The sequence below is a fragment of the Sphaerodactylus townsendi genome, linkage group LG01, assembly GCF_021028975.2.
Source record: "Sphaerodactylus townsendi isolate TG3544 linkage group LG01, MPM_Stown_v2.3, whole genome shotgun sequence".
Lineage (NCBI taxonomy): Eukaryota > Metazoa > Chordata > Lepidosauria > Squamata > Sphaerodactylidae > Sphaerodactylus > Sphaerodactylus townsendi.
Genome location: NC_059425.1, coordinates 6232684 through 6259226, shown reverse-complemented (window position 1 = coordinate 6259226; position 26543 = coordinate 6232684). Strand labels below are relative to the sequence as shown.

General features: G+C 47.7%; 5 protein-coding genes across 10 annotated transcripts in view; 1 reads left to right on the top strand and 4 right to left on the bottom strand.

Annotated features, from left to right (window-relative positions):
- Nucleotides 1-26543, bottom strand: part of LOC125440106 (zinc finger protein 420-like) — a 313705-nt gene that overhangs the window by 171260 nt on the left and 115902 nt on the right.
- LOC125440115 (zinc finger protein 420-like) overlaps nt 1-26543 on the bottom strand; it is a 157200-nt gene that overhangs the window by 56297 nt on the left and 74360 nt on the right. The gene's annotated exons all lie outside the window — the stretch shown is intronic.
- Nucleotides 1-26543, bottom strand: part of LOC125440145 (zinc finger protein 501-like) — a 215548-nt gene that overhangs the window by 151438 nt on the left and 37567 nt on the right. The window contains exons 3-4 of one of the 3 annotated variants that reach the window (XM_048509783.1): nt 13688-13814; nt 11140-11232 (exon numbers count right to left, since the gene is read on the bottom strand). The exons of 1 other annotated variant lie outside the window; for it this stretch is intronic. In XM_048509783.1, coding sequence (XP_048365740.1) covers nt 11140-11232; nt 13688-13814 — 220 coding nt within the window. The remainder of the gene's footprint in view (nt 1-11139; nt 11233-13687; nt 13815-26543) is intronic. One more of the 3 variants, XM_048509792.1, reaches the window with a different exon arrangement.
- Nucleotides 1-26543, top strand: part of LOC125440133 (zinc finger protein 420-like) — a 161854-nt gene that overhangs the window by 117623 nt on the left and 17688 nt on the right. The window lies entirely within an intron of this gene.
- The window catches only part of LOC125440166 (zinc finger protein 91-like), a 183782-nt gene continuing 164709 nt past the window's right edge, over nt 7471-26543 (bottom strand). Inside the window, exons 4-5 of the mRNA XM_048509834.1 lie at nt 8004-9623; nt 7471-7592 (exon numbers count right to left, since the gene is read on the bottom strand). Coding sequence (XP_048365791.1) covers nt 7556-7592; nt 8004-9623 — 1657 coding nt within the window. The 3' untranslated portion in view covers nt 7471-7555. The remainder of the gene's footprint in view (nt 7593-8003; nt 9624-26543) is intronic.

The following is a 26543-nucleotide window of genomic DNA, read 5'->3' as shown; positions in this document are numbered from 1 at the left end:
GTGATGCACATAGGGGCAAAAAATCCAAACTTCACATACACATACAAGGGTCAGTGCTATCGGTCTGAGACCAGGAGAGGGATTTAGGCGTCTTAGTTGATAGTTCAATGGGAATATCAACTCAATGCATGGCAGCTGTGAAAAAAGGCAAACTCTATGCAAGGGGATAGTTAGGGAAGGAGTTGAGAATAAAACTACGGGGATTGTCGTATACCCATATATAAAACAGTGGATGCTGACCGCGCAGGAGTAATGTGTTCAGTTCTGAAATTGCATACATCTCACAAAGGATATATTATTTGAAGAGATAGAAAAAGTGCAGAGAAGGGCAACGAGGATGATTGAGGGACTGGAGCACCTTCCTTATGAGGAGAGGCTGCAGCGTTTGGGACTCTTTAGTTTGGAGAGGAGACGTCTGAGGGGGGATATGATTGAAGTCTATAAAACTATGCATGGGGTGACAGAGAGAAATTTTTCTCTCTTTCTCACAATACTAGAACCAGGGGGCATTCATTGAAAATGCTGGGGGGAAGAATTAGGACTAATAATTAGGACTAATGCTTTTATCCTCCCCCCTGCTGTATAGGGTCCCTAACATTCTTCTTGGGAGGGTTGCATATGGGTTCGTGGGATACTGTTTTAGAATGTAAACATATTTATATATGCTTTTATATTGTTCACCGCCCTGAGCCCTTTGGGGATAGGGCGGTATACTAAATCAAATAATAAATAAATAAAATAAAAATAAATAAAAGGAAACACTTCTTCACGCAACGTGTGATGGGTGTTTGGAATATGCTGCCACAGGAGGTGGTGATGGCCACTCACCTGGATAGCTTTAAAAGGGGCTTGGACAGATTTATGGAGAAGTCGATTTATGGCTACCAATCTTGATCCTCCTTGATCTCAGATGGCAAATGCCTTAACAGTCCAGGTGCTCAAGAGCAGCAGCCGCAGAAGGCCATTGCTTTCACATCCTGCCTGTGAGCTCCCAAAGGCACCTGGTGGGCCACTGCGAGTAGCAGAGAGCTGGACTAGATGGACTCTGGTCTGATCCAGCTGGCTTGTTCTTATGTTCTTATGAAGACATCCTAGTCTCCAGATAAGAAAAATCTTATTCTCAGAGAATTAAAGCTGAGATTCTCCTGATGCTCAGTTTTGCACTTGGCACCAACATTTTGTGCCTACTTGGTGTTGTTAGTTGCTATACTCTGTTTTACAGAAAGATGATAGTTCGGTCAGCTGAGGTGCAGCAGTTGAGAACATTGTGTGCTTACTAATTAGAATATAGTCCTGAATGAATATGTGAATTATCATTCATTTTTACGTGCTGCTTTTGTGAAAACTATAGGTGGGCACTAGGATCTAGGCGGAACATTCCACAACAAAGACGATCTGGCACGCTTTGTTGTGTGGCAGAGGAATGTACAATTTTACTATCATCTTACTGTCAAATAGAGTATAACTCCATTTTGGAAAACACCTTTTTGGAGATTTTGGGGCAAAGTCTGAGGAGGGTGGGGTTTGGGGAGGGGCTTCCATGGGGTATGATGCCCTAGATCCACCTCTCAAAGGGGTCATTCTTTCCAAGTGAGCTGATCGCTGTTGTCTGGAGAACAGCTGTGATACTGTGAGATCTCCAGTCATGCCCTGGAGGTTGGCAATCCTATTCCCCTTTGAGGCCCCCCTTTTCATCTTTGGCCAAGCCTCTCCTTCCAATAAACCTGCTGTGGAGGACCAGGAGATAACTCAGGTCTGATTATCTTTTAAGTAGGCGGAGAGTGATGCAGCCCAGCCGTGGCCCCGGCCAACCCCAGGAAAAGATGGGAGCTGTTCCACCAGGCCCACGGATGAAGACAGCAACTCCAGACCATGTAGCTGGCCTCTCCTTTCTCAATATGTTTAATGAGCTTTTGCGTTCATTTTACAGTTGATGCTTTGTTGATATTTTATATTTGTTATTAACCCTGCCCTCGGGGACAAAGAGGTAAGGGTGCCCTAATGTGGGAATTGTAGATTTAAATCTTTACATTTTGTTGTATAATTTTAATGGTGTCTATTGTTGTGCACTGCTCTGAGCCCCACTCATCGAGGGAGAACGGTTTATGAACTGAAATATTAAATTAAAAATCAGACCTGGTAAAGTCCCTTCCCTGCTTAAAGATAAGAATTAAAAACTGACAAGCCAAAATACAAGATCCCCAAATGACAGCAGTATCTATGGACACAAGCAGCGAGATCTTTCCTCTGGGACAATAAGACCTTTCCTCCGAGGAGAAAGTCTTACTTTAGCTTTACGCTGCTGCTGAACTTCTGCTGGCCCTGCCTCAGTCCCCCCCCCCCCCCAACAAGCCCCTGCAACCAAGATTGTTAGTTTGCTCTGTAATTTGACAGATCTGCTGATCTGGCTCCTACCGACTGTCTCGCTTGGAGAAAGCAAACTGCTCGGATCCATCAGCAACTTTGCGTGGTGCGCGTGTGTGTTCATGGTACTCTAAATAGCACACAACAAAACCCACCTGAAGGAGCTGCCAACAGCACAATGAGGCTGCAATTTTCCCCCCACGTGCTGTACACTTCACTTGCATTTCCCAGACTTCACCGAACAGTAGCAAGACCTGCAGAGTACTTCAGAGGCAGCGTCTATACAGGTTCCCAGAGAAAAGGGCAGAATATGAGGTGAGTGGAAGCCAGAGGCGTATCTAGGCAAACTGTGGGGAAACCCTGAGCTTGTTGCCCCCCAACGGGTGGTCACCCTCCAGAGTGGGTGGGGCTTAGACACTTTGGTGCCCACACGTGACTGAAAATCGTTGCACCCGAGGACAAGTGCCCTCCCTTGTCCAAAGGCAAAGGCCTCAAGGGTGAATAGCATCAAGATATAATAATCATAACATAATACAATATATAACACTACAATGAAATAACAAAGCTAATTTCCCCAACAGCAATAAACAATTTCAGTAGACCCATAGGAAAACACAACAATTACATAATAGCAATAACAAAGAACAACATCACAAGGCAAAAATATCACAATATCTTTTGTTGTCTTGGCTATCAGGTGAATTAATTCTGAGGCTTGTTAGTTGTAATGGTTAGGTTTTCATGTACTATGGATTGATATTTTTGGTAGTTGTTAGAATGTTGTATTATTCGATGTTATGTTATTATTATGATGTAAAATGTACGATGCTATTATACTGTTACAAGCTGTTACAATGCTGTTATGCTGATATGTGTTAGTTGTTAACCTGAGATGTTGCACCAGTGTTAGGATTTGTTGTAACTGACGTTGCTTTATGCCTATTATATTGATATGCTATTGTTATTTACTATCTTGTACACTGCCGTGAGCCCTTCAGGGGAGGGCGGTATATCAATTAAAAGTCAAATAAAAAAATCAAAAATCACAGCAACTATACTGATAACAGCAGCGTAACATGTTCCTCTAAGAGCAATCAAAATATTATAACAGAGTCACAGTAACCATGATACAACAGCATTTGCATAATTTCAAATGAATAGCACATTCGGGGGAGCAAATCCATGAAACTATAGGAATGTCCCACGAAGCTGCTGTTCCCTGAGTCAGATCCTTGGCCACTAACCTGGATAGCTTTAAAAGGGGCTTGGACAGATTTATGGAGGAGAAGTCGATTTATGGCTACCAATCTTGACCCTCTTTGATCTGAGGTTGCAAATGCCTTAGCAGACCAGGTGCTCAGGAGCAGCAGCAGCAGCAGCAGAAGGCCACTGCTTTCACATCCTGCATGTGAGCTCCCAAAGGCACCTGGTGGGCCACTGCGAGTAGCAGAGAGCTGGACTAGATGGACTCTGGTCTGATCCAGCTGGCTTGTTCTTATGTTAAGTTCAGGTGCGTCTCCGGCAGCAGCTCAGGTGGGGAAAAAGCTTTTATATCACTTCCTACCTGGTCCTTTTAACTTGAACTTTGGATCTTTTCGCAAACGGATGAGGATCAAATTAAATATTTGTTGGCAGATGACTTTCCATTCATTACTCATGCCTCCATTCTTTAATCCATTATTATTTCTTTATTAGGTGTTTATCCCTCACCTTTCTATAGCCATATTCAAGGTGGCTTACAAAATGCAATCAAATAATACAATAACAATAAAACCAAGTACAACAAAACGGAATGCAATAAAATTCAGTAAAATAACATACCATTTTAAAGTCACTAAGATACTTCTACGAAACCTAAAATGAGCTTGTTAAAACCTGGATGTTAAAAGCTGTTCGAAATAAAAACATTGACAATTGGGAAAAAAAATCATAATACCAATCTTGATTCATCCACTAGCTCACCTGTCTAATTATTTTAATACTGTCTGATTTTTCCCTATTGCTTACAGATATTTTAATGTATTTTTTGAACTTTGAACTTATTTTACCTGCCTGTGTTTTGCTTATACTGTTATGGACGATGGACTCAAGAATAAAAGTTATCCACAAATAGATGCTCTGCTACTCAGCCAGGTCCAGGAGGCCGGAACCTGCAGGCCCATTCCACAAATAGAAGCGCTTTTCCTCAGCATTGTGGGCAAAAGGACAAAGCTAATTTACGCAGAATGAATCTGAAGAATTTAGATTTCTTTCCCACTTTTCTCAGCCATAAAGAGTCTCAAAGCAGCTTAAAAACTCCTTCCCTTTACAGGTTGTGCTGAGTTTTCCGGGCTGTGTGGCTATAGGAAATCCTATAGGAAGTAGATCTACCAGACCACGGCCACACAGCCTGGAAAACCCAGCACAACCAGTTGAATCTGGCCGTGAAAGCCTTTGACAATACGTTCCTTCCCCTTAGTTCACCGGGAAAGAGTCTGCTGCTCACAGGAGGAGCGGAGAATCAAACCCAGTTCCCCAGTTTATGGTTCACCGCTATGCTGATTTCAGCAGAATGAATCTGTGGGAATGAGGGTTCCTAATTCTGAGGTGAAGAATTTCTGGAGGTTTAGGCACGGCACCCGAGAACAGCAGGGATTGGGGAGGGGGGGGAAACCTCCAAGAGATATAATACTTTATATTCTACCGTTCGAAGCAGCCGTTTCACCTTGTTTAATACAGTGTAGCCGATCTCTAATCCTGTGGAGGCAGGGTTTGACTATAAAGGAGCAGCAGTGGCGGTAAGGAGAGTTCCATGAAGCAAATGTATGTAATCTGGAAGGAACCGGGTTTGATTTTTAGCTCTGCCGCCTGAGCGGTGAAACCTTATCTGGGGGTTCAGATTAGCCTGTGCACTCCCACACACGCCAGCTGGGTGACCTTGGGCTGATCACGAAAGCCTACCGGCGAGACTCTCTCAGCCCCACCTACCTCACAGGGTAATTTTGTTGTGAGGGCGGAAGGGCAAGGAGATTGCTTATGGCTTCCTTTGAGTGCCTCCTGCAGGGGAGACCGCAATCCCAAACTGCTAGCTACTTCTTTGTACCACTCCTCCATTGAAACCTGTTGGGTGACGCGAATACAAATGCGATTTCTCTGCGGAACTCTCTAAGATCACTTACCTGCAGGGTAACCGTTGTGGGGAGAGGCTGGGAAGGAGTTTGCCAGACACTCGGAGAGACCTTATGGTTGGGAAAAGTGGGATATAAATCCAAACTGTTCAGGGGAACACATTTCTGCCATCTGGAGATCAGTTGTAAATCTGGGAGATCTCTCACTCCCCATTTTAGGAGGGTATCATGTTAAGAGACAGGTTCCCTCATGGGGGGCACGAAAGAAGAGGGAGTCCCTCATCAGAGGCAGAAGTTGATGAGGGCGATATGATTGATGAGCTAAGGAGCCTTGAACTGAGTAGCAGGCTGTGATGAGCATCTCTGAGCGCACGCTGAGCGCCCTTTCCGCACCATGCTGCCCACCCCCAAAGCTACAATTAAGAGGCTGGGCCGGCTTCCAGTGCAGCTGGCAGGGTTTGTGATCCATCCCTGAACATCTCTAGTTAGAAGTAAGCTCTTGCTTCCCTGGGCTTTTTTTGGTGTGTCTCTACTCTGGAAAGGCGCTTCCAAGACTTCGATTTGTTCTACTTCCTCCCGTAGAGATCACTGCTCAATCGTCTTCCCGGAGGTCTGCTTTTAACCGAAGCAGGAGTCTTTCTCGCGCTTTACTTCAATTCCAAACAGTAAATGGTCACTGGAGGATTTGGAGGTCTGTTTTCCAGAAGGTGTCACAAGGAATTTCCTCCTCCACCCAGGGCTGATCATTAGCCACTTAATAGTGTTCTCCTCTGCTTTGAAAGAGGACATTCTGAAAAAAACCTTTCCACCCCGGAAAAGATGCCAGTTGCCAGGCTCTGCAACGAATCAGATGGGGGAGAGCAGATCTTGCTGCCCACGAGTTTGTCATTTGGTGGTAACAAAAGGATCTGGCCCACAACAGGGCGGAATTAATCAGGGAGGCCCCGTTCTGTGAGCCCCATTGAAATGTGGGGTCAATGCATAAAAGGATGAAAGTTTCCATTCTTTCTTTTGTCAACACTATGGGTTGGATCTCAGAGAAGCAATAGTACCACTCTATTCTGCAATGCTCAGAGCTCACCTGGAATACTGTGTCCAGTTCTAGGCACCACAATGCATGAAAAACATTGGAGTGGGCTCAGAGGAGGGTGATCAAATGGTAAAAGGTCTGGAATCCATGCCCTATGAGAAGAAACTTAGGGAGATGGGTATGTTAAGTTTAAAGAAGACAAGGTTAAGGGTGGGGGGATGGATGGACATGACAGCCATATTTAAATATCTGAAGGGATGTCATGTAGAAATGGGGGCAAGCTTGTTTTCTGCTGCTCCAGAGACTAGGACATAAAGTAATGCATTCAAGGTGAAGGAATGAGATTCCACCTATACATTAGGTAGAAAATTCTGATGGTAAGGGATATTTGACACTGCAACAAGCCGCCTCGGAGGATGCTGGAGTCTCCTTCTTTGGAGGTTTTCAACAGAAGCTGAATGGCCAGCTGTCAGGACTTTGACTGTGTGTTCCTGCATGGCCGGGAGTTGAACTGGAGCCCCCAGTGGTCTCTTCCAATAACCAGGCCAAGTATGTGTAATACAGGAAGTGATTGAGGATTCAGGAGGAAAAAGAAGAAGAGAAAAAAGAACAATATAATATGGCCAGAAGAAAACTTGGGTCAAAGAGAGAGTGAAGTCAATAGAGAAAATGATAATCTAGATCAAAATAACCAAAAGCGAGACAATTAGCTCTGAAAATGGAGTCTACAGAGAACATAAGAACTAGCCTGCTGGATCAGACCAGAGTCTATCTAGTCCAGCACTCTGTTACTCGCAGTGGCCCACCAGGTGCCTTTGGGAGCTCAGAGAATATTTAGGTTACTGTAGGCCAGTGTTTTCATATTTGAAGTGGTGGCCTCATCAGAAAGAAAGGTCAGCCGTCAATAAGGAGTGTCTGAGCCAAATGCTATCAGGGAGACTGCAGAAGAATTGAGACCGGTTAGCTGCATTTGCAATGATTTCTCCCACATTGTTTCTTTGATGATAAGTAAGGTGGGAAGCCAGCTGAAACTTTTTCCACACCCCAGGCATTTCTATGATTTCTCCCCTGCATGAATTCTTTGATGGGAAATAAGGCTGTCCTTCCTACTGAAGTCTTTCAGGCATTGATATGGTTTCTCCCCCGTGTGATGTCTTTGATGGAAAATGAGACTGGCACTGTGGTTGAATGCTACTCCACACTCCAGGCATTTGTACGGTTTCTCCCCTGTGTGAATTCTTTGATGGGAAGTAAGGCTTCCTCTCCTACTGAAGTCTTTTCCACACTCCAGGCATTTGTACGGTTTCTCCCCTGTGTGAATCCTTTGATGGGAAGTAAGGCTTCCTCTCCTACTGAAGTCTTTTCCACACTCCAGGCATTTGTATGGTTTCTCCCCTGTGTGAACTCTCTGATGTGAAGTAAGACTTGCGCGGTGACTGAAGTCTTTTCCACACTCCAGGCATTTGTAAGGTTTCTCCCCCGTGTGACGTCGTTGATGGGAAGTGAGACTGGCACTGTGGTTGAAGGCTACTCCACACTCCAGGCATTTGTACGGTTTCTCCCCTGTGTGAATTATTTGATGGGAAGTAAGCTGTGATCTGTGACTAAAGTCTTTTCCACACTCCTGGCATTTATATGGTTTCTGCCCTGTGTGATTTTTTTGATGGAAAGTAAGGTTTCCACGTTGAATAAAGTCTTTTCCACACTCCAGGCATTTGTATGGTTTCTCCCCCGTGTGAATCCTCTGGTGTCTAGTAAGAACTGTGCTGTGACTGAAGCCTTTCCCACACTCCAGGCATTTGTATGGTTTCTCCCCTGTGTGAACTCTCTGATGTGAAGTAAGAGTTGTGCTCTGACTGAAGCCTTTTCCACACTCCTGGCATTTGTATGGTTTCTCCCCTGTGTGAACTCTCTGATGTGAAGTAAGAGTTGTGCTCTGACTGAAGGCTTTTCCACACTCCTGGCATTTGTATGGTTTCTCCCCTGTGTGCATTCTTTGATGGGAAATAAGGCTGTCACTCCTACTGAATGCTTTCCCACATTCCAGGCATTGATATGGTTTCTCCCCCATGTGACGTCTTTGATGGGAATTGAGGCTGGCACTGTGCTTGAAGGCTACTCCACACTCCTGGCATTTGTACGGTTTCTCCCCTGTGTGATTTCGTTGATGGGAAGTAAGTCCTGATTTGTCATGAAAGTCTTTTCCACACTCCTGGCATTTATATGGTTTCTGCCCTGTGTGAATTCTTTGATGGGAAGTAAGTTTTCCACTTGTAATAAAGTCTTTCCCACACTTCAGGCATTTGTATGGTTTCTCCCCTGTGTGAATTCTCTGATGTGAAGTAAGACTTGCGCTGTGACCGAAGGCTTTTCCACACTCCAGGCATTTGTATGGTTTCTCCCCAGTGTGACTTCTTTGATGGGAAGTAAGATTTGTTCTCTGACCAAAGCCTTTTCCACACGTCATACATTTATATGGTTTCTCCCCAGTGTGAATTCTTTGATGGGAAGTAAGGTTCTCACTCCTATTGAATCCTTTTCCACACTCCTGGCATTTGTATGGTTTCTCCCCTGTGTGAATTCTTTGATGGGAAGTAAGATGTGCTCTCTGCTTGAAGTTTTCTCCACACACCTGACATTTATATGGTTTCTCCCCAGTGTGACTTCTTTGATGGGAAGTAAGACTTGTTCTCTTACCAAAGTCTTTTCCACACTCCAGGCATTTGTATGGTTTCTCCTCTGTGTGAACTCTCTGATGTGTAGTAAGACTTGAGCTCTGACTGAAGTTTTTTCCGCATTCCAGGCATTTGTATGGTTTCTCCCCTGTGTGAATTCTTTGATGGATAGTAAGATGTGCTCTCTGCTTGAAGTTTTTTCCACACTCCAGACATTTATATAGTTTCTGATCTATATGAATTGTTTGATGGGATATAAGGCTTCCACTCAGCCTGAAGTCTTTTCCACACTCCAGGCATTTGTAAGGTTTCTCCCCTGTGTGAATTCTCTGATGTGCAGGAAGACTTGAGCTGTCACTGAAGCTTTTTCCACATTCCAGGCATTTGTATGGTTTCTCCCCTGTGTGAATTCTTTGATGGGTAGTAAGATGTACTTTCTGACTGAAGCTTTTTCTGCACTCCAGGCATTCATATGGTTTCTCCTCTTGATGGGAAGTGAGGCTGGCACTGTCCTTGAAGGCTACTCCAAACTCCAGACATTTTTTTGGTTTCTGCCCTGTCAAAATTTGTTGAGAAATACGGTTTCCACTGTTGTTGAAGCTTTTTCTATCATCTAAACATTTATGGTTTGTCTCCCATGTGTGAATTCTTTTTTGAGAAGTTATCTTTTTTTTCTCCCCAAATCTCTTTGCACATTTCTGGGATTGAAGGATTTTCATTCTATTACGGTCACTGCAATCAACATTTTTATCTGATTTTTCAGAAAGCCTTTCCCCAGTTGCAGCGTCCTCATTTCTACTGTACTTTTCATGAATTTCATCAGATAGTGCAGATTTATGCGAATCGTCATGTTGGAAAGGACCAGAATTCCTTCTCTCTTTAATTGGCTGTTTTGCTTCTTTCTTTTTCGGGGAACCAGAATATTCAGTGCTGCCTTTTCCATCTGAATATGTCACTCCTTTTTCATTCACACAATGCTTGTTAATTTCATTTGCTGGATCATACACGTCTCGTGTGGCAAGAGAACAGGATTGCAGCCTGATCACTATGAAAAAGAACATAGTTTGAGTGTTATAGACTGAATTAAATTAACTGCTGTACCGCATGCAAGACTTCAAAGGCCAGGTGTCTGAACACCATTTCCAGAGTCCTGGAGGGTAATCTGGTCCTACGAAATATCACATAGTATGGAGAATAGGTTTTCATCAGGACAGTTACTGGCAGAGAGAGCCTTCACTGTCCTAAACAGTACATCAAAACACCAGCCCCAAAATGTAGCCACAGGCCTTTGACCTTGTTGTTCGGCAGTGATGAAGGTCTCTGATTGGTTCACTCCTTCCTCTTCTATGCAACCCACCCACTGCTCACACCTCTTCTGCATGTTACTTTGTTTAGTAAACCAGCTTCATGCCTCTATGATACTGACAGGAGACAACTGGAGATGAGTCCTGGCTAAGGCTTGAAAGGTACTCAGAAAGCAAGGATTGCCTCTTCAACATGTGGGGTTTTATAGTGCTGTGCTGTTATGTTGCAAAATTTCTATGTGCCAGGCTGCTCAGAATTGCTGGCACCTCCGTCATGAACACAGGGGAGAAGAAGGTAAAATGCACTAGTGTGAGTCCTCTCTGGAATAGCTCTGGGTCTTTTCAGTGGGAAAATGCACCAGGATCCCAGGATCAGTGCCTGGCATCTCCACTTAAAGCGGTTTCAGGGGCCTGGGAAAGAGCCCTGCCACAGAGCCACGGCCACTCATGGTGGACAGGGAATAAGTGATCTGACTTGGTACAAGGAAGCTGGCTGTTTTCATAGGTCCCAGATCTACAGCCACCATTTCCACATTCACATCTCATTCAATCTCTAAGGAAGAGACCGTTAAACCGTGATGATAATCCTCAGAGAAATCCAACTGCTCTTAAAAGGAAGCACAAGCAAAGTATAATCCCAAGGGACATATAGTAGCTACCTGCCAGATCCTCCTCTTCATCAAAGAACCCAAGAAACACGTCTTCTTTCTCTTCCAGCTGGGATATGAGCTCAGGCTTTGCAATCAGAGGACCTTGTAATCAGGGGGGAAAACAACCACCAGCAAAATTACAACCCTCCTGAGTGCAAATAAATTCCTCAGTCCCAAGTGAGGCTGACAGCCCACCCAGAAATACACAATAGTTAAGTATTAGGAATGGGATGAGGGACAGTTCAGCGCCAAGAATCGTCCATTTAGCAGTTCTGTGGCTGCTCCCTGTCAAACTGAGATGGAAACTGTGATGGATTCCGGGGTTTGCTGCCCCGTAACAGAGCAAAGCTCCAGCACACCAGCAGCTACCCACAGCGGCTTGTGACTGACTGATAGCTAAAGAGCCAGTTTTTAGTCAGTGCTGTGAGAACTTAGAGGGAGCTCTGCAGCAGGGGGAGCTAAGGAACGGCTGCATTAAGGAATTGCTCCGTTCTCTTGGTGCAAAGCTTGCTTTTTGTGAGGGGACAAGTTCAGGTAGACAAGAGTGGTCTGTTTTGATCTCCCAGTAGTACTGCAGTGGTATGCCATAGCACACTGGTTGTTGTTTTTATCTCTGAGGGAAATCTACTAAGGGAGAGAAGCAGGAAAGACTCATTAAGGACTGTGGCCCTTCACAGAGAAGGGAGTGGATTTTATTCTGCAGGGACACAGAAGGGAGACAATCCTACTCATAAACCTTAGTGCGTTCAGATTCCCCAAGGCAGAAATCCTGCTAAAAACATTTGTTTCCTGAGAGTAAAGTTGTCCTCTCAGAAAAGAGAACAGAGTAGAATTGAATTAGCGACTGAAAAGCTTTTAAAACACCTGGCAGGTTTATGTAATTTTAAGAAATAAAACATTTTCTGAATAACTGAAAAAAACTGGATGTTTGAAATAAGTCATAAAAATATTGTACACAATGCCTTTAATACCAATTTACCTGCTTTATTTTTGTTATTTTTGCTTTGCCAAATATCTTTCTTATTTTGAAATCAATCTTATTCTAGTTCATCTTTTTTAACTTCTCAAAAGTCGCTTGTGCCTGTTTGTTTTCCGACTAGGAAAGGAGGTTTTATTTTAAACTAGCAATAGTCTCTGACAAACTGGGAAGTGCCTCGAATCTGAGCTAAAGGAGCTGATTTATATTTATTTTTTAATAATGGGTGGGAAAACAGTAAAATTACAACCAAATACATCCTGCACATGCTACATTTTTTCATAGAAGCTACCAGGAAGGGCTGCTTAGAGTCTAAAGCATGGGTCTGCAACCTGCGGCTCTCCAGATGTTCATGGACTACAATTCCCATCAGCCCCCACCAGCCTGGCCAATTGGCCAGGCTGGCAGAAAACTGATAAGGATGTATGATCCATGAAGTATCCTAAGGAAAGCCACTGGAGACCACAGGCTTAAGTCTAAAGGGTCAGGCAGATGAAAGTTCAGAGGGAAAAAACTCCACAGGGCACTGGTGGGCAGAGGGTGCGTTGCTGTAGAAATGCAGCTGTAAATTTGGTCATGGGCTAAGAAGCCCGCAGAGTTCCCTCCATGGCCATCTTTCAGTCCAGGTAAGGCACGACTGGAGAAAAGCCCCTGTTCAGACTCCCCCACCTTCTCTTGACTAAGAATTCCCCTGTGTCTGAGGGATTTTATCTACGTGATTGAGATGCATTCCTTACTGCTTAAAGTAACTAACGTAACTGCTTAAGCTATAAATCAGTGCTGCTAAAAGATATATGTAACCAGCCTGCTATGTTACCACTGCTATCTAAAGCGTTCTTTCCTTGATCTTTACTTTATGGCTTCACATCCTTTCCAGATAACTAGGCTTCCCCTGACACCCTGATCCCATGAGAACCAGAGTTGCATCCATTATCCCCGTTTCTCTTGCGGCACTTCAGCTCCAGTTTTTACAATTTCTTGGGAAAGTGTGGGGGGGGGGGGGGAAGAGTTGCAATGGGATAAAGGGGATGGCAAAAGCCAGATTTGTCAGAACTAGCTTTACCAAACTTTAGTGCTTTGATGCCTCAGCCATAAATGCTACTGATCAATACTATAGAGTCCATTTATTGACTCAATAAGTCAATAAATGCAGCAGTGGCATAGTGGTAAAGAGCAGGTGTACTCTAATCTGGAGGAACGGGGTTTGATTCCCCGCACTGCCACTTGAGCTGCGGAGGCTTATCTGGGGAATTCAGATTAGCCTGTGCACTCCAACACATGCCAGCTGGGTGACTTTGGGCTAGTCACAGTTCTTCTGAGTTCTCAGAAGAACACCTCATAGGGTGTTTGTTGTGAGGGGGAAAGGGAGAGGAGTGTGTAAGCCCATTTGAGTCTCCTATAGGAGAGAAAGGGGAGATATAAATCCAACTCTTCTTCTTAATGCTCAAGACCTAATACCCTGGCACATTTTCTGATGTCCTCCTGAGGTGGTCCAACATAGGACTGTCAGGCAGGGGCTCCCTTTCCACAAGGGAACCCCAAAAGGCATTCCAAATCAGCTCAGGAGAAAAGGATCCTCACCCAGAGAAGACACATTCCAAAAGTTCTCCAGCATGACTTCTTTGTACAGTGCCCTTTGGGGGGGCTGCAGCAGGGCCCATTCCTCCTTGGTGAAATGCACGGCCACCTCTTCAAAGGACACCCCGCCCTGCAAGAAGGAGGAAACATTTCCTTACATCAGTGGAAAGCTGATCTGTGGGTGGGAAAGTCAACAACACAAACAGCCGGGTCTGAGGCCCAAATGGACATTTAAATCTGCTCCTGACAGAAGGAACAATGGATTTGCTTATTTAATTAGTAAGTCAAACTATATTGCTGTAAGTATTTTCCCTTATCAAGGAAGGGAAACAGGACATGACGGTGGTGTCTGTTCATCAGCTCTTTACTCCTGCCAGGTGGTTAACAGCACCCCTGCAAGTCTGAGCCCCTGCACCACACCAACCAACCCCTCTTGCCCTTCCTTCCTTTTATCCCTCTCGGGACATCTCAGATTGCAAATGCCTTAGCAGACCAGGTGCTCAGGAGCAGCAGCAGCAGCAGAAGGCCATTGCTTTCACCTCCTGCATGTGAGCTCCCAAAAGGCACCTGGTGGGCCACTGCGAGTAGCAGAGGGCAGGACTAGATGGACTCTGGTCTGATCCAGCAGGCAAGTTCTTATGTTCTTATGACATTCCCTCCCTCCCGGGAACTCCCTGCTCCAGTTTCCTAGTGGCCTTCAAGGTCCTCCTCCATGATTGCAGCCTGGCTGGGGTTGTGCTAGCCTGTCCCCACTCTCTAAGACAGCTGTGGGCTGCTGATTGCAGCTTGGCTAGGGCTTTGCTGGCTCCACCCTGTTCCCTGGAACTTCTGAGGCTTGCTCTTGCTGCTGTGGCTCTCCTGCCATTGCTGTTCCTTCTTGCTGATGGTTTCCTGGAGGGCCCTGCTCCTTGGAGAAAGTCCATGGGTGGGGCTGCCATGGGGGGGGGGACGCTGCCATGGGGGGGGACCATGGGTGGGGCTGCCATGGGGGGGGACGCTGCAGGTCCCTGGGTGAGCATTTATAACAAGGAGGGGGATGGAACAGATTGCCAGGTGCTGGGAGGCAGCCCCATCCCTGGACATATTGTATAGGTCTATGTCTCCATTTTAGGTATGTTTTAATATTAGGAATTATGTATTTTACTGTTCTGAGTTTTGTGATGCTGTCACAAGCACTGGTTAAGATTTCATAATGTATGTCGTTTTATCTTATGTATTATTATTATTGTTGTTGTTGTTGTTATTAATTATTATTATTAAGAACATAAGAACAAGCCAGCTGGATCAGACCAGAGTCCATCTAGTCCAGCTCTCTGCTACTCGCAGTGGCCCACCAGGTGCCTTTGGGAGCTCACATGCAGGAGGTGAAAGCAATGGCCTTCTGCTGCTGCTCCTGAGCACCTGGTCTGCTAAGGCATTTAAGAACATAAGAACTAGCCTGCTGGATCAGACCAGAGTCCATCTAGTCCAGCTCTCTGCTACTCGCAGTGGCCCACCAGGTGCCTTTGGGAGCTCACATGCAGGAGGTGAAAGCAATGGCCTTCTGCTGCTGCTCCTGAGCACCTGGTCTGCTAAGGCATTTAAGAACATAAGAACTAGCCTGCTGGATCAGACCGGAGTCCATCTAGTCCAGCTCTCTGCTACTCGCAGTGGCCCACCAGGTGCCTTTGGGAGCTCACATGCAGGAGGTGAAAGCAATGGCCTTCTGCTGCTGCTGCTCGAGCACCTGGTCTCCTAAAACATTTGCAATCTCAGATCAAAAGAGGATCAAGATTGGTAGCCATAAATCGACTTCTCCTCCATAAATCTGTCCAAGCCCCTTTTAAAGCTATCCAGGTTAGTGGCCATCACCACCTCCTGTGGCAGCATATTATTATTATTATTATTATTGTTGTTGTTGTTGTTGTTGTTACATATAATTAAAACAACAGTAATATCTTAAAACATCGCCCACGCACTTACGAAACCCTCCTAATGTGAAATAATGGGTCCTGATGGTATTAGGGCCCATGGGGGTAAAGAGGAGGGGGCAGGGGCACCCTCAGTGGCCGGTCTCTCCATGTATCTGTTTATGCTCAAGACTTTTGGTCAGAGAATGACAAGGAATTAGAAAAGACCACCAGGGCCATTCAGTCCACCCCGCTGCGATGCAGGAACTCCCAACTGAAGCACTCCTGACAGACGGCCATCCTGCCCCTTTTTTCAAAAACCTCCAAAGGAGACTCCACCACCTGCCAAGGCAGCGGATTCCACTGTCAATCAGCCCTTATTGTCAGGAACTTCTCCCTAATGGTTAGGCGGAATCTCTATGCCCGCAGTTTGAATCCGTTACTCTGTGTTCTAGTCTCGGCGGCATCAGAAAGCAAGCTTGTTCAGTCCTCAGCATGACGTCTCTTCAAATATTTCAGCATGGGTATCATGTCACCCCTAACCTTTTCTTCTCCAGACTCAACATTCCCAGCCCCCTAAGCCTCTCCTCACAGGGCCTGGATTCTAGGCCCTTTCGGTTTCCTTCCTCTGGACACGCTCCAGCTGGTCAAGATCCTTCCTGAATTGTGGTCACATGAGCTTAATATTAAGAGACAGTTAATTAATAGGGGAACAGCTGCACAAGGAGGAGGGGAGCAGAGCCCTGTGGGGACATTTGGCCCCCCACCCCATCCCTTTTTGGGGGCATCCTGGAGCCAGAGGGGATGTCAATCTTCACTGGCAGGGGGCTAGCTGCCTTGTGAGGAAGAGGCCACATGTAAGGAATTCCATAGACGCAGAAATAAAAGGCTTTGGTAATGAAAGTCCATTTATTAAGACATCTTAGAAAGCTCAAGTACCGCAGTGATTAGCAGGAATGGCAGCTTCATGAAGCTGGGTTATAACACCATTCACCCCATCCCCCCCTTCCCGTGATTCCCAGCAGGAGCCGGAGACTTCATCTCAGCAAAGATAAAGTCTCCTCCGATGCATGTGTTATCCTTCCAGACTGTGGAATGCACTCAAGGTTACTTCGCTATCCCAACACCATTAGATCCCTCTGCCTCCCTAAAGCCCCCTTCCCAAGGTTTTATCACGGAAGAAGTGATTGGAAAAAACAGAAATAGAGTGCTTCAATGTTCGGAATAAACCAGTGATTATACAGGAATATCCCCACAAGAAACTAAATATTGCAATAGGTTGTTCATGAGAGTCAGGATAAGTCAATTTAGTAGTGCTTGTGGCCATCAATAATAGTCGGGAGGGCCTCTCAGTCGTCTCTGAGCATCGAGGCAGAACCTCCTTGAGCAACCCTGGAATGGAAGACAGGATGGATGTTACCTAAAGAGTTAGGCAAATCCTAGCGGGCAGTGACATCATTAATCACTTTGAAGTAATTTGAAAGGTCCCTAAATCTCTTACTTTTAAGAAGTTTGGAAAATTTATGCCGTCCTAAAGAGATTTTTTTGTAGATAAATGCACCCAGAATTTAAGCGCATGAGGAAATCTGGCAGAGAGGGTGTTTATCCGCTTACGGATTTAGGAGTCCAACTTTGCTTGCTGTAAGAGCCCGATCTGGACCGACTTCATCCCCTAAACTGGGATGAAATCGATGTTGGAACTACAGGGGTCCAAGCATGCCAGGTGGTTATTGGTAGCAGGGAAGGGCGACCAGACACAATTTACAAGGGGTTTTCTTTGTACTACTATGGACCGCATTAGCCGTACTCCATAAGCGGAATAAGCTCGCACCAATTGTCTTGGTGGTAGTTGGTGTAACAAGCGTAAACACTCTAGGGTTCTATTCGTTCTCCGTCCTAGCCGTCACTTTGAAGGCGATGGTAGAGGCGGCGGCGGCGAGAAACTCCAACAATCCCAAAAGCAACCAGAACTTGAGATGAATTGGGGGGGCCTTGATTAGAACTCTATAGTGGAATGGAGCCGGTAAACATGTTGAATAAACAACCCGTGCAACAGGAGCAGGGGATGGAAGCACATGGAATAAAATGGGCTTGCCCAGAATAAGTCTACCACCACCCATAAAACCGATGTTGCCATGACTTTCGGGCAAATCTGTAATGAGAAATCCATGGAGATGACTTCCAAAGTGAGGCTACGGAGGTTTCAACAGTCCATGGGAACTTTCCGGGATAGTTTGGCTTCTGCACAAGCCGAGCAACCCTTTAATGTAAGCCTCAATGTCTTTAGCATTGCAATACCAGAACTGCCGGCCGGGCTAGGGTGCAGAGTTCAAAAGCAAAATGTCCAGCCGAGCGGGCAGCCGTGGCAAGCTTCAAGAACTGCTGAGGAGGGAGGCAGTACCAACATTCCCCCCTCCGTAAAACTCCCATTCTCAAAGCGCCAATTGGGAGTCCCCTTGGCAGCTGAAGGGGCTCATGCAGCCCAGCCTCCTCAATTCCCTTGAAGGAAGGGAGAGCTGAGAGACTGGGGAGCGAGGGGGGTGGAGGAGACGTTGAATCGGGTGACAATAGCCCAACTGGGAGGGAAAGAGCGGTGCGTGGAATGTCACCATGAGGTGGCTCCCCTTACTCAGTGGCGAGGTAGCGTCAGCCAGTTGTTAGTTTTCCCAGGAAAAAAAATGGACTGTAAATGAAAGCTTGAGAAAGAAATCGGCCGCGAAGTTGTTTGCGGACATCTTGGGGGGGGGTGGAAGAGCTGCCAGGTTTTATAGTCATTGAAGCTTGAAGATTGTAGCCCCTCAGCCAGTGGCATAAAGTGGAGAGTGCTGCTTTGATGACACTTGGTCTCCTTGTCTCCCACAGTCCAGTTGAGTTGGCGCAGAGAATTTTTTAGACAAATAAGCACCACGGAACCAGTCTACCATCTTATATTTTTTTTTTTTTCTGCTGGGGCTGCGAGTGCTTTGTCCGAGGCGTCCGTGAACCCTGAAAGCGGAGATCTGGGTCGGGGGTGCTTTAGGATAGGTTGATTGAGTAGCATGAATTTTACTATGGTTGAGCTGTTTGACATTCCTCAGACCAGAGAAGGGGGGGGGCCGGGCTTGGCGGACAGTGAATCTTTCCCCTTAGTCCGTAAGAGGTCTGTGAGAGGGAGAGTCAGTTCAGCAAATTGGGAGGTATAAAATCTGATAGAAATTAGCAAAACCAAGAAATGACTGGGTTCTTTCTAGCGGTTGGTGAGACTGAGCCATTGGAGGGACTACATCAATTTGCTTAGGATCCATTTTTAAGCCCTCGGTGAGATCCAGTAGCTTAGAAAATAGTCAATGGAAGGTCTGATTAAAACAGCATTTGGAGAGTTTGGCAAAGAGAGTTGTCAAGCAAAGCGTTTCAATACCTCTAGGACCAACATTTCATGCTTTTCTATAGTTCGCGAGTAAATTAAAGCGTCATCCTAAATATACAACAACTCCTTGTACATTAAATCATGGAGAACTTCGTTGATAAAGGCCATGAAGCTCGGGGCTACTTAGCGAATGGCATTATTAAATATTCAAACTGTCCAAACTTTGTATTAAGCGCGGTCAGGTGTTCATATCCTTCAGCAATTCTGACTCCTGTAGTAGAAGCTTCTCTCAAGTCCTAATTTAGGTAAAATCGTCCTTTGCGGAGTGCATCTAAAAGGTCCTTGATCAAAGTCAAAGGATACTTATTGGACAGTGAGACCGCATTGAGACGTCGATAATCTGTCCAAAGCCGTAAAGACCCATCTTACTTTTTTACAAACAAAAGCAGAACTGGCGATGTGTGTGTTTGGTAGCCAGCATTATGAGAGCCTTGAGAGCAAGTTCTTCTTGTCTAAGAAGCACGAAGTTCCTTCTCCTCAGTTGGGACTCATGCGGTGGAATTCTACCCTTAAGACGTTGCGCCCTGGTTGTATGCCAAGTTTACAGTCAGTGTCTCTGTGGGGTGGCAATTGATGGCATTCCTGTTCCTGAAAAAAGCTCTGGCTAGATCCTGATATGCAGGTGGAATATCCAATAGAATGGGGAAGAAATCACTGAGGAAGCCAGAGAGGGGAAGTGTCAGGGAAGGCGTTAGTTTTCTTCCCAATTCATGTGTTCACGCCGAGGAGGGGTCCAGTGAATTCTAGGATCCTTTTGCTCCCAAATGAATTTTGGTTCATGTAACAACAACAAGGCATGCCAAAAGTACTAAACTGGAGTGTTTGGCCACTGGCTAAGAATGAAACTAATTTTTTCTCCCCAATGAATTTACATAGCGGAGAGAACCGGCTGTGTTTTGAATTGGGCGGTCCTTCGTTTCGAGGGGCTGCCCGTCCATTTATGAGTGAATGGTATAGAAAGCTTAGCCAGAAGTAGGGTCAGGTGGCTCCTCTCTGCCACCTGGGGCGCGTGGCAATTAGGGCAGCGGAGATCCCTGGGCGCGGCTATAATGCGAGTGTGTTTAGCGAGTTTGGCAGAAATACCACTTGAACAGTAATGGCCGGGCGCTGCCTTCACTCACGGCGTCGGGGAGTGGGCCCCATGTCCATGGGGGCTGAAGAAAGACAGACAGCTGCTTCCCCTCTCACTCTGGGTGTAGCCGATTCACCCAGCTTTAGGCGAACCAGTGGGGGGCGGCCCTGACCTGCGTGTTGGTTTGGCAGGCGGAGTCGCAGCGGAGCTGGAAGGTGGTTGGTTTTTTTGCTTCTTGGGACAGTTGGCGGCTGAATGACCTGGCCCTCGCGAAGTGATGACACACAACCCAGAAGTCGGCGGCGGCGTTCAGAAGAGTAGTTTTCGGTAAGAGGCGGCTGAAGGCTTGACTTGAGGTAGGCACGGTAGTGGTTTTTTGGTGGGGCGGACCTCCTTGCCAGCGAATATTCCAAAGCGAAGGCAGCCATGGGGCCCCAACTGGATCCAATCTGCAATGGTGCGAGGAACCAGTTAAAACACAGTTTCCACGTGGCACTGTATCCACAACATCGAAGTATTACGCATCTCATGCGTTCAGGCCACTCAGAAGTGAGCAGCCGCCCTTACCGCGAAATTCCGCGGACAAATTCACCGCAAGCGGTTACTTGCTGGATGGTTTGATAGTGCGGATAGCTTCATTCGGCATACCCTGGATCTTGGCCAGCTCTCAAAGCTTGGAGAATCGCGGGCACTGTCGCGAGAGTCCTCATCCTGCAAATCAAAGTAGTCCACGAACCAGTCGGCTACCCGCCCCATCTAGGACTGAGCCGATGTCCCGTATTTTTTTCCAGCGTTCAGACCGGTAAAGATCATCATAGTCTTTAGAAATTGGGCATTTGAGTTTGCAAGATGAAGTAGGGGAAGTTTGGAAGCCCGGTCCCACATCAAAGAAGCGGGCTGGTGTCGAGGGGCGAAAGTAGCCCGTTAAACTGACTCTAGAAGCCTGCTGGGGAGGTGATTTAGCTGGCTGAGCAGGTTGAGCAGGCGGCTGTTGTTGTACAGGGGCTGGAATGCAGGCTGGCGGTGCGCTGGCATTTGGGTGGCAGGACCCGGAATGCGTGGCCCCCCCCCTGGCGCGGCATGATCAGTAACAGCATGAGTTTAACTGCGGCCCTCTGGTCTGGTTGTCTGAAACGGTGAACCGCTGGCGGGCGGTATGGTGGCATTTCTGGGAACGTGGTTGGTGGAACAGGGCTGGGTTCGCGTCGCCGTCCTGAAGCAGCTTTTGGCGTTGCCGTTGTAAAATCCAGGTCTGGACTGTTTCCAGGACTTTATCATGGACTGACAGATTCTGGAAGTATTGCCGTTGGGCGTCTTTGTACCGGTCCCAACTTCGAGCTGAACTTCTTTAGCGTTGCTGTTCCAGTTCCCTCTGCAGGTTTGGCGCTCTTGCTGCAACTGTGCCCGTTCCTCCTCCCATAGCTGGCGTTCACGGTTCCATGCAGCGGGCATCTCGAAGTCATCCTACTTCACTCATCCCAGTCTTCTCGATGGGAGAGGAAACCGGTCCGGCTGGGAATGCGGAGAACTCTTCCAGACTCTTCGTCATCCAGAGCGAGCCCTCGAGAACCCGGTAGCCGCCGTAGCCACCGGTGGCTCCCGAACACCTCAGGTCGCGGTCGCCCGGACGGGATGGGGGGGGTCCAGGAAAGCGGTCACGGATACCCCTCAATTCCAGGTTGAGTCCGGTGTCCCTTTGGGCGAACCCCAGTGCTGTCACCCGCGGTGGTTCCCTTGGGAACATCCGCAAAATCTGAGTCCAGAGTCGTTCAATGGATTTCGGGTTTGCCTTATGAAAGGTGGGTCCAGGGCCGTCTACCGACAGGTTACATCTGAGGTTTTGTAATCCCTGCGAGCAGGTGAGATCCGATCCACAGGCTTCGATCCATGAACCAAAGCGCCCAAGCACTTGACTCATGAAGTCCCGTCGTCGTCGTCCGTCCTCGTTCCAGCGGAGTAAAAGGAAGACTTCGTGCTGACTCTGAGGGGCCGAGGAAAAGAAACTCCCACCAGGCCCGTTCTCCTGCGGTTTCTCTCTAGATCCAGAAGGAAAGATTCCGGAGCCCTCTTTGGGGCTACCGCGCAACCCGCTGAAAGTAACATTCCAACACCTCTCCAGCCCTTAAGACAAGAGGTCCACTGCACAAAGTATAGATGAATTAAGATTCCTGCCACAATGTAAAGGAATTCCATAGGCAGCAGAAATAAAAGGCTTTGGTAATGAAAGTCCATTTATTAAGACGTAGAAGCTCAGAATTTACCTGCGCCAATTAGCAGGAATGGCCTTCCATAGAAGCACAGGTTATAACACCATTCACCCATCCCCTTCCCTGATTCCCATGGGAGCGGAGACTTCATCTCCAGCGCCAAAGAGATAAAAGTCTCACTCCGGTAAATACGTATCGCCCGGGCTGGGTAAAGGTTACTTCACTATCAGCACCCATTGAATCACTTTACACCACAAGATGTACAGGGAACTTGACTGCAGGGAATTTATTTTATAGTTTCTGCTCCTGCCAGTCTAGGCCTGGGAAGGGGAGGGGTCACCGTGGGCAGTCTCAAAATCGAGCAGCACCAGAACCAAGGGCAGGAGCCGATCCTCCGAGCCCTGGAACAGAAGGAACCATCCCTGTCCTCTTGTGCAGGTCTGACCAGTAAACTCCCCCCCCCCTTTACCTGAGATGGCTGCATGGCAGCTTCCCTTCCCTTTAAGCCAAAGCGCGGGAGTTGGGGAGGGAGGCATCAAATATGTCTTTTCACTCTGGCCTGGGAGGGGGAGAAATAAAAGGGGTGGGGGATTCCTTTTTTGCACTACAAACACGTATTCCTGTGCCAGTCCCTCGAATGACCCTCTCTCCATAGCCGGCGGGGCGCAACTAGGGGACCACCTTTGATGAGGGAAGGGTGGGGTTTGACCGTCATCTTTCTCCACTGGAGCCACTATTTTTTAGGGTGGTCCCACATTCACACCCTCGCCAACTCCACTCCAGGGCAAGAACACAGCCCTGCCTGGAGGCTGCAGTGTGTGTGTGTGTGTTAAAATGGCAGCTCAGTTGCAGACTCCCAACTTTGCTGGAAAGCAAGAGATCAGAGGAGGGGCCCTGATGCTCCACAACCAGGTGGGGAGGGGGGAAAGCACCTAAGCCCCTCCCCAGAAGCAGCCCCTCTTGGGCAAACCCCCTGGGCAGAGGGGTCTCCAGCCCCTGCTCTGGTTCCCCAAAGACAAAGGGGGGGGGTGTCTGAGAAAAATCCCCTGGGGGAGGGCCTGGGGCCCCCCAGCCTGGTTTCCTTTCCTGCTCTGGGAGCCAGAGACACCTCCTGCGCCCTAAATACAGGCTGACCTGAGCTCTGCCTGGCCCCAGGATTACCCCACGCCCGGGTGGGGATTCCCGCCTTGTTTGAATGGCTGCTGCAGGCTCCATCAGGAACCTGAATTCTGCCCCAACAAGGGGTCGTTGGCAGAGCCAGACCAGGGCTGGAGTGGGGAGAAGGGGGGAGGGTCTCCCTCATTCAGGGGTCCAGCCCCACAGCCCCCCACTTTCCCACTTGATCCCTGCAGCCCCCCCCTCGGGTCCCCTCCCGGGAGGTCTGGGCACCAGCCCCCGCCCACCCAGGCTCCCCAGGGCGCCCTCCCTCCTCCAGCGCCCTGGACCCCCGACCCCTCCAAGCCCTCCCGTGGCTCCCCGAGGGCGCCGGTTCGAGATCCCACTTACTCCAGCCTCCCGTGGCTCCTCTCTACACCAAGGGCCAAGAGACCCCCCCCCCTCCCCTCCAGGTCTTTCATTGCAGGCTGCCCTTTACATGGCCCCTACCCCAAATACCAGGGTCCCTCTGTGCTGGTGGGGGGGGATGGGGATCAGATAGAGGGGATCGAAACTGCTTCAGTCAGGCAGAGTGGCTCCCATCATCCAGACTCTCTCTCTCTCTCCCATTAGCATGTCTAGGACACAAGTCTCTCAATGTCACTTTAACCCTCGGAGGCACTGCAGGAGGTGCTGAAGTTACGTCCGAGGGTCACCTGGAAGACCCAGAAATGTCACTCTATGCCTACATAGAGTTGTGTTAATCGTCTTCCCCACATATAATATATGCATAATATAACAAGAAGAGTAGTAGTAGTAGTAGTAGTAGTAGTAGTTTGGAGTTATATCCCCCCTTTCTCTCCTGCAAGCAGTCTCAAAGCGGCTTATAAACTCCTTTTCCTCCCCCCCCCAACAAACAAACACCCTGTGATTTGCGCAGAAAGAATCTGAAGAATTTAGATCTATACCCCACTTTTCTCAGCCATAAGGAGCCTCCAACTCCTTCCCCTTGCTGGTTGTGCTGGTTTTTCCAGGCTGTGTGGCTGTGGTCTGCTAGATCTATTTCCTATAGGAAATCCTATTGCAGTGGTCATAGTGGCTAAGAGCAGTGTCCATTCTGATCTGGAGGAACCAGGTTTGATTCCCCGCTTTGCCGCTTGAGCTGTGGAGGCTTATCTGGGGAATTCAGATTAGCCTGTGCACTCCCACACACGCCAGCTGGGTGACCTTGGGCTAGTCACAGCTACCAGACTCTCTCAGCCCACCCACCTCACAGGGTGTTTGTTGTGAGGGGGGGGAAGGGCAAGGTGTCAGCCCTTTGGAGTCTCCCACTTGGGGAGGAAGGGATAGAATCAAACTCCTCCTCCTCCTCCTCTTCTTCTTCTTCTTCCTCCTCCTTCAACACATTCACTGTAAGTTCTGTGACGTCCACCATCAGGGAGAATTTGCCCGCCTGCCATTCTGGGCTAGTCCCTGCAACTTCTGGACTCTCAGCCCACCCTGGGGTGTTTGTTGTGAGTAAGGGGAAGGTGAAGATTGTCAGCCCCAGGTCTCCTGCAGGAGAGAAAGGGGGGATATAAATCAAACTCTTCTTCTTCTTCTGTGGAAGTAGATCTACCAGACCCGGCCACACAGAACATAAGAACATAGAGCCAGTAGCTGGATCAGACCAGTCCCATCTAGTCAGCTCTCCCTTTCACTTAATTAGCCCTGGAGTGCCTTTGGGAGTTCACAGCAGGATGTGAAAGCAATGGCCTTCCTGCGGCTGTTGCTCCGAGCACCCTGGACTGTTCAAGGCATTGCAATCTCAGATCAAAGAGGATCAAGATTGAGGTAGCGCAAATCAGCTTCTCCCTCCATAAATCTGTCCAAAGCCCCTTTTAAAGCTATCAGGTTGGTGGCCATCACCACCTCCTGTGGCAGCATCATTCCAAACCAATCACACGTTCGTGAAGAAGTGTTTCAACGTTTATTAGTTCTAATTCTTCCCCAGCATTTTCAATGGATGCCCCCCTGGTTCCTGAGTATTGGCAGAGAAGAGAAAAAATTTCTCTGGCCAACACCCCATGCATGGTGGGGCTGAATTATCCCCCCTCAGACGTCTCCTCTCCAAACTAAAGAGTCCCAAACGCTGCAGCCTTTCCACAGCCCGGACAACCCAGCACAACCAGTTGAATCTGGCCATGAAAGCCTTTGTGATACATTTCCCTTCCCCTTGGTTCTACACCCAGGAGGTTGCTGCTGCTCAGAGGAGGGCTGAGGAGAATCAAACCCAGTTTGATTCTATCAGCAGAATGAATCTGTGGGAATAAGGGTTGCTAAATCTGAGGTCGAAAATTCCTGGATATTCAGGCATGGCACCTGAGAACAGCAGGGTTTGGGGGGGGAGGGGGGAAACCTCCATGAGATATAACCCCTTATACTCCTTATGTAACCCCTTATTCAAAGCAGCCGTTTCTGCCATTCAGCCAGCGTGGTCTCTAATCTGGAGAACTGGGTTTGACTCTCCGCTCCTCCACATGAAGCCTGCTAGGTGACCTTGGCTGATGCGGATTCTGTTGGAACTCACTGAGCCCACCACCTCACAAGGTGGCTGTTGGGGCTGGGAGAGTTAAGCAAGCCTCCTGAGACTCCTTATGGTTGAGAAAAGACGGGTATGAATCCAAACTCTTCAGGGAAACTCATCTGTCACCCGAAGATCAGCTGTAATTTGGGGAGATCTCCTGCACCCCATTTTAGGTGTATTGCGTGTATTACAGAGGGCATCATATTAAAAGACAAGTTCCCTCCTGGGGGCCATGAAAGAAGAGGCAGGAGTTGATGAGGCTGATATGATTGATGAGCCAAGGAGCCTTGAACTGAGTGGAAGCCATAGTAATACCTGCCTGCGAGGAGCATCTCTGAGTGTACGCTGAGCGCCCTTTCTACACCAGGCTGCCCACTCCCACAGCTACAATTAAGAGGCTGGAGCTGACTTCCAGTGGGAATTAGGCAGGGACTTGATCCATCCCTGAACCACTCTAGTTAGAAGTAAGCCCTCACTTCCCTTTTGGTGTGTCTCTACTGTAAACAGAGTTTTGTAAATGGAGAATGTACAGAATAATAATCCAATGCCAGCACCAACATTGATGCCAGTACTCTGGATCTTCTCATGTTGCTACTCCTCTGGGAAGACACTCCCAAGACTCTG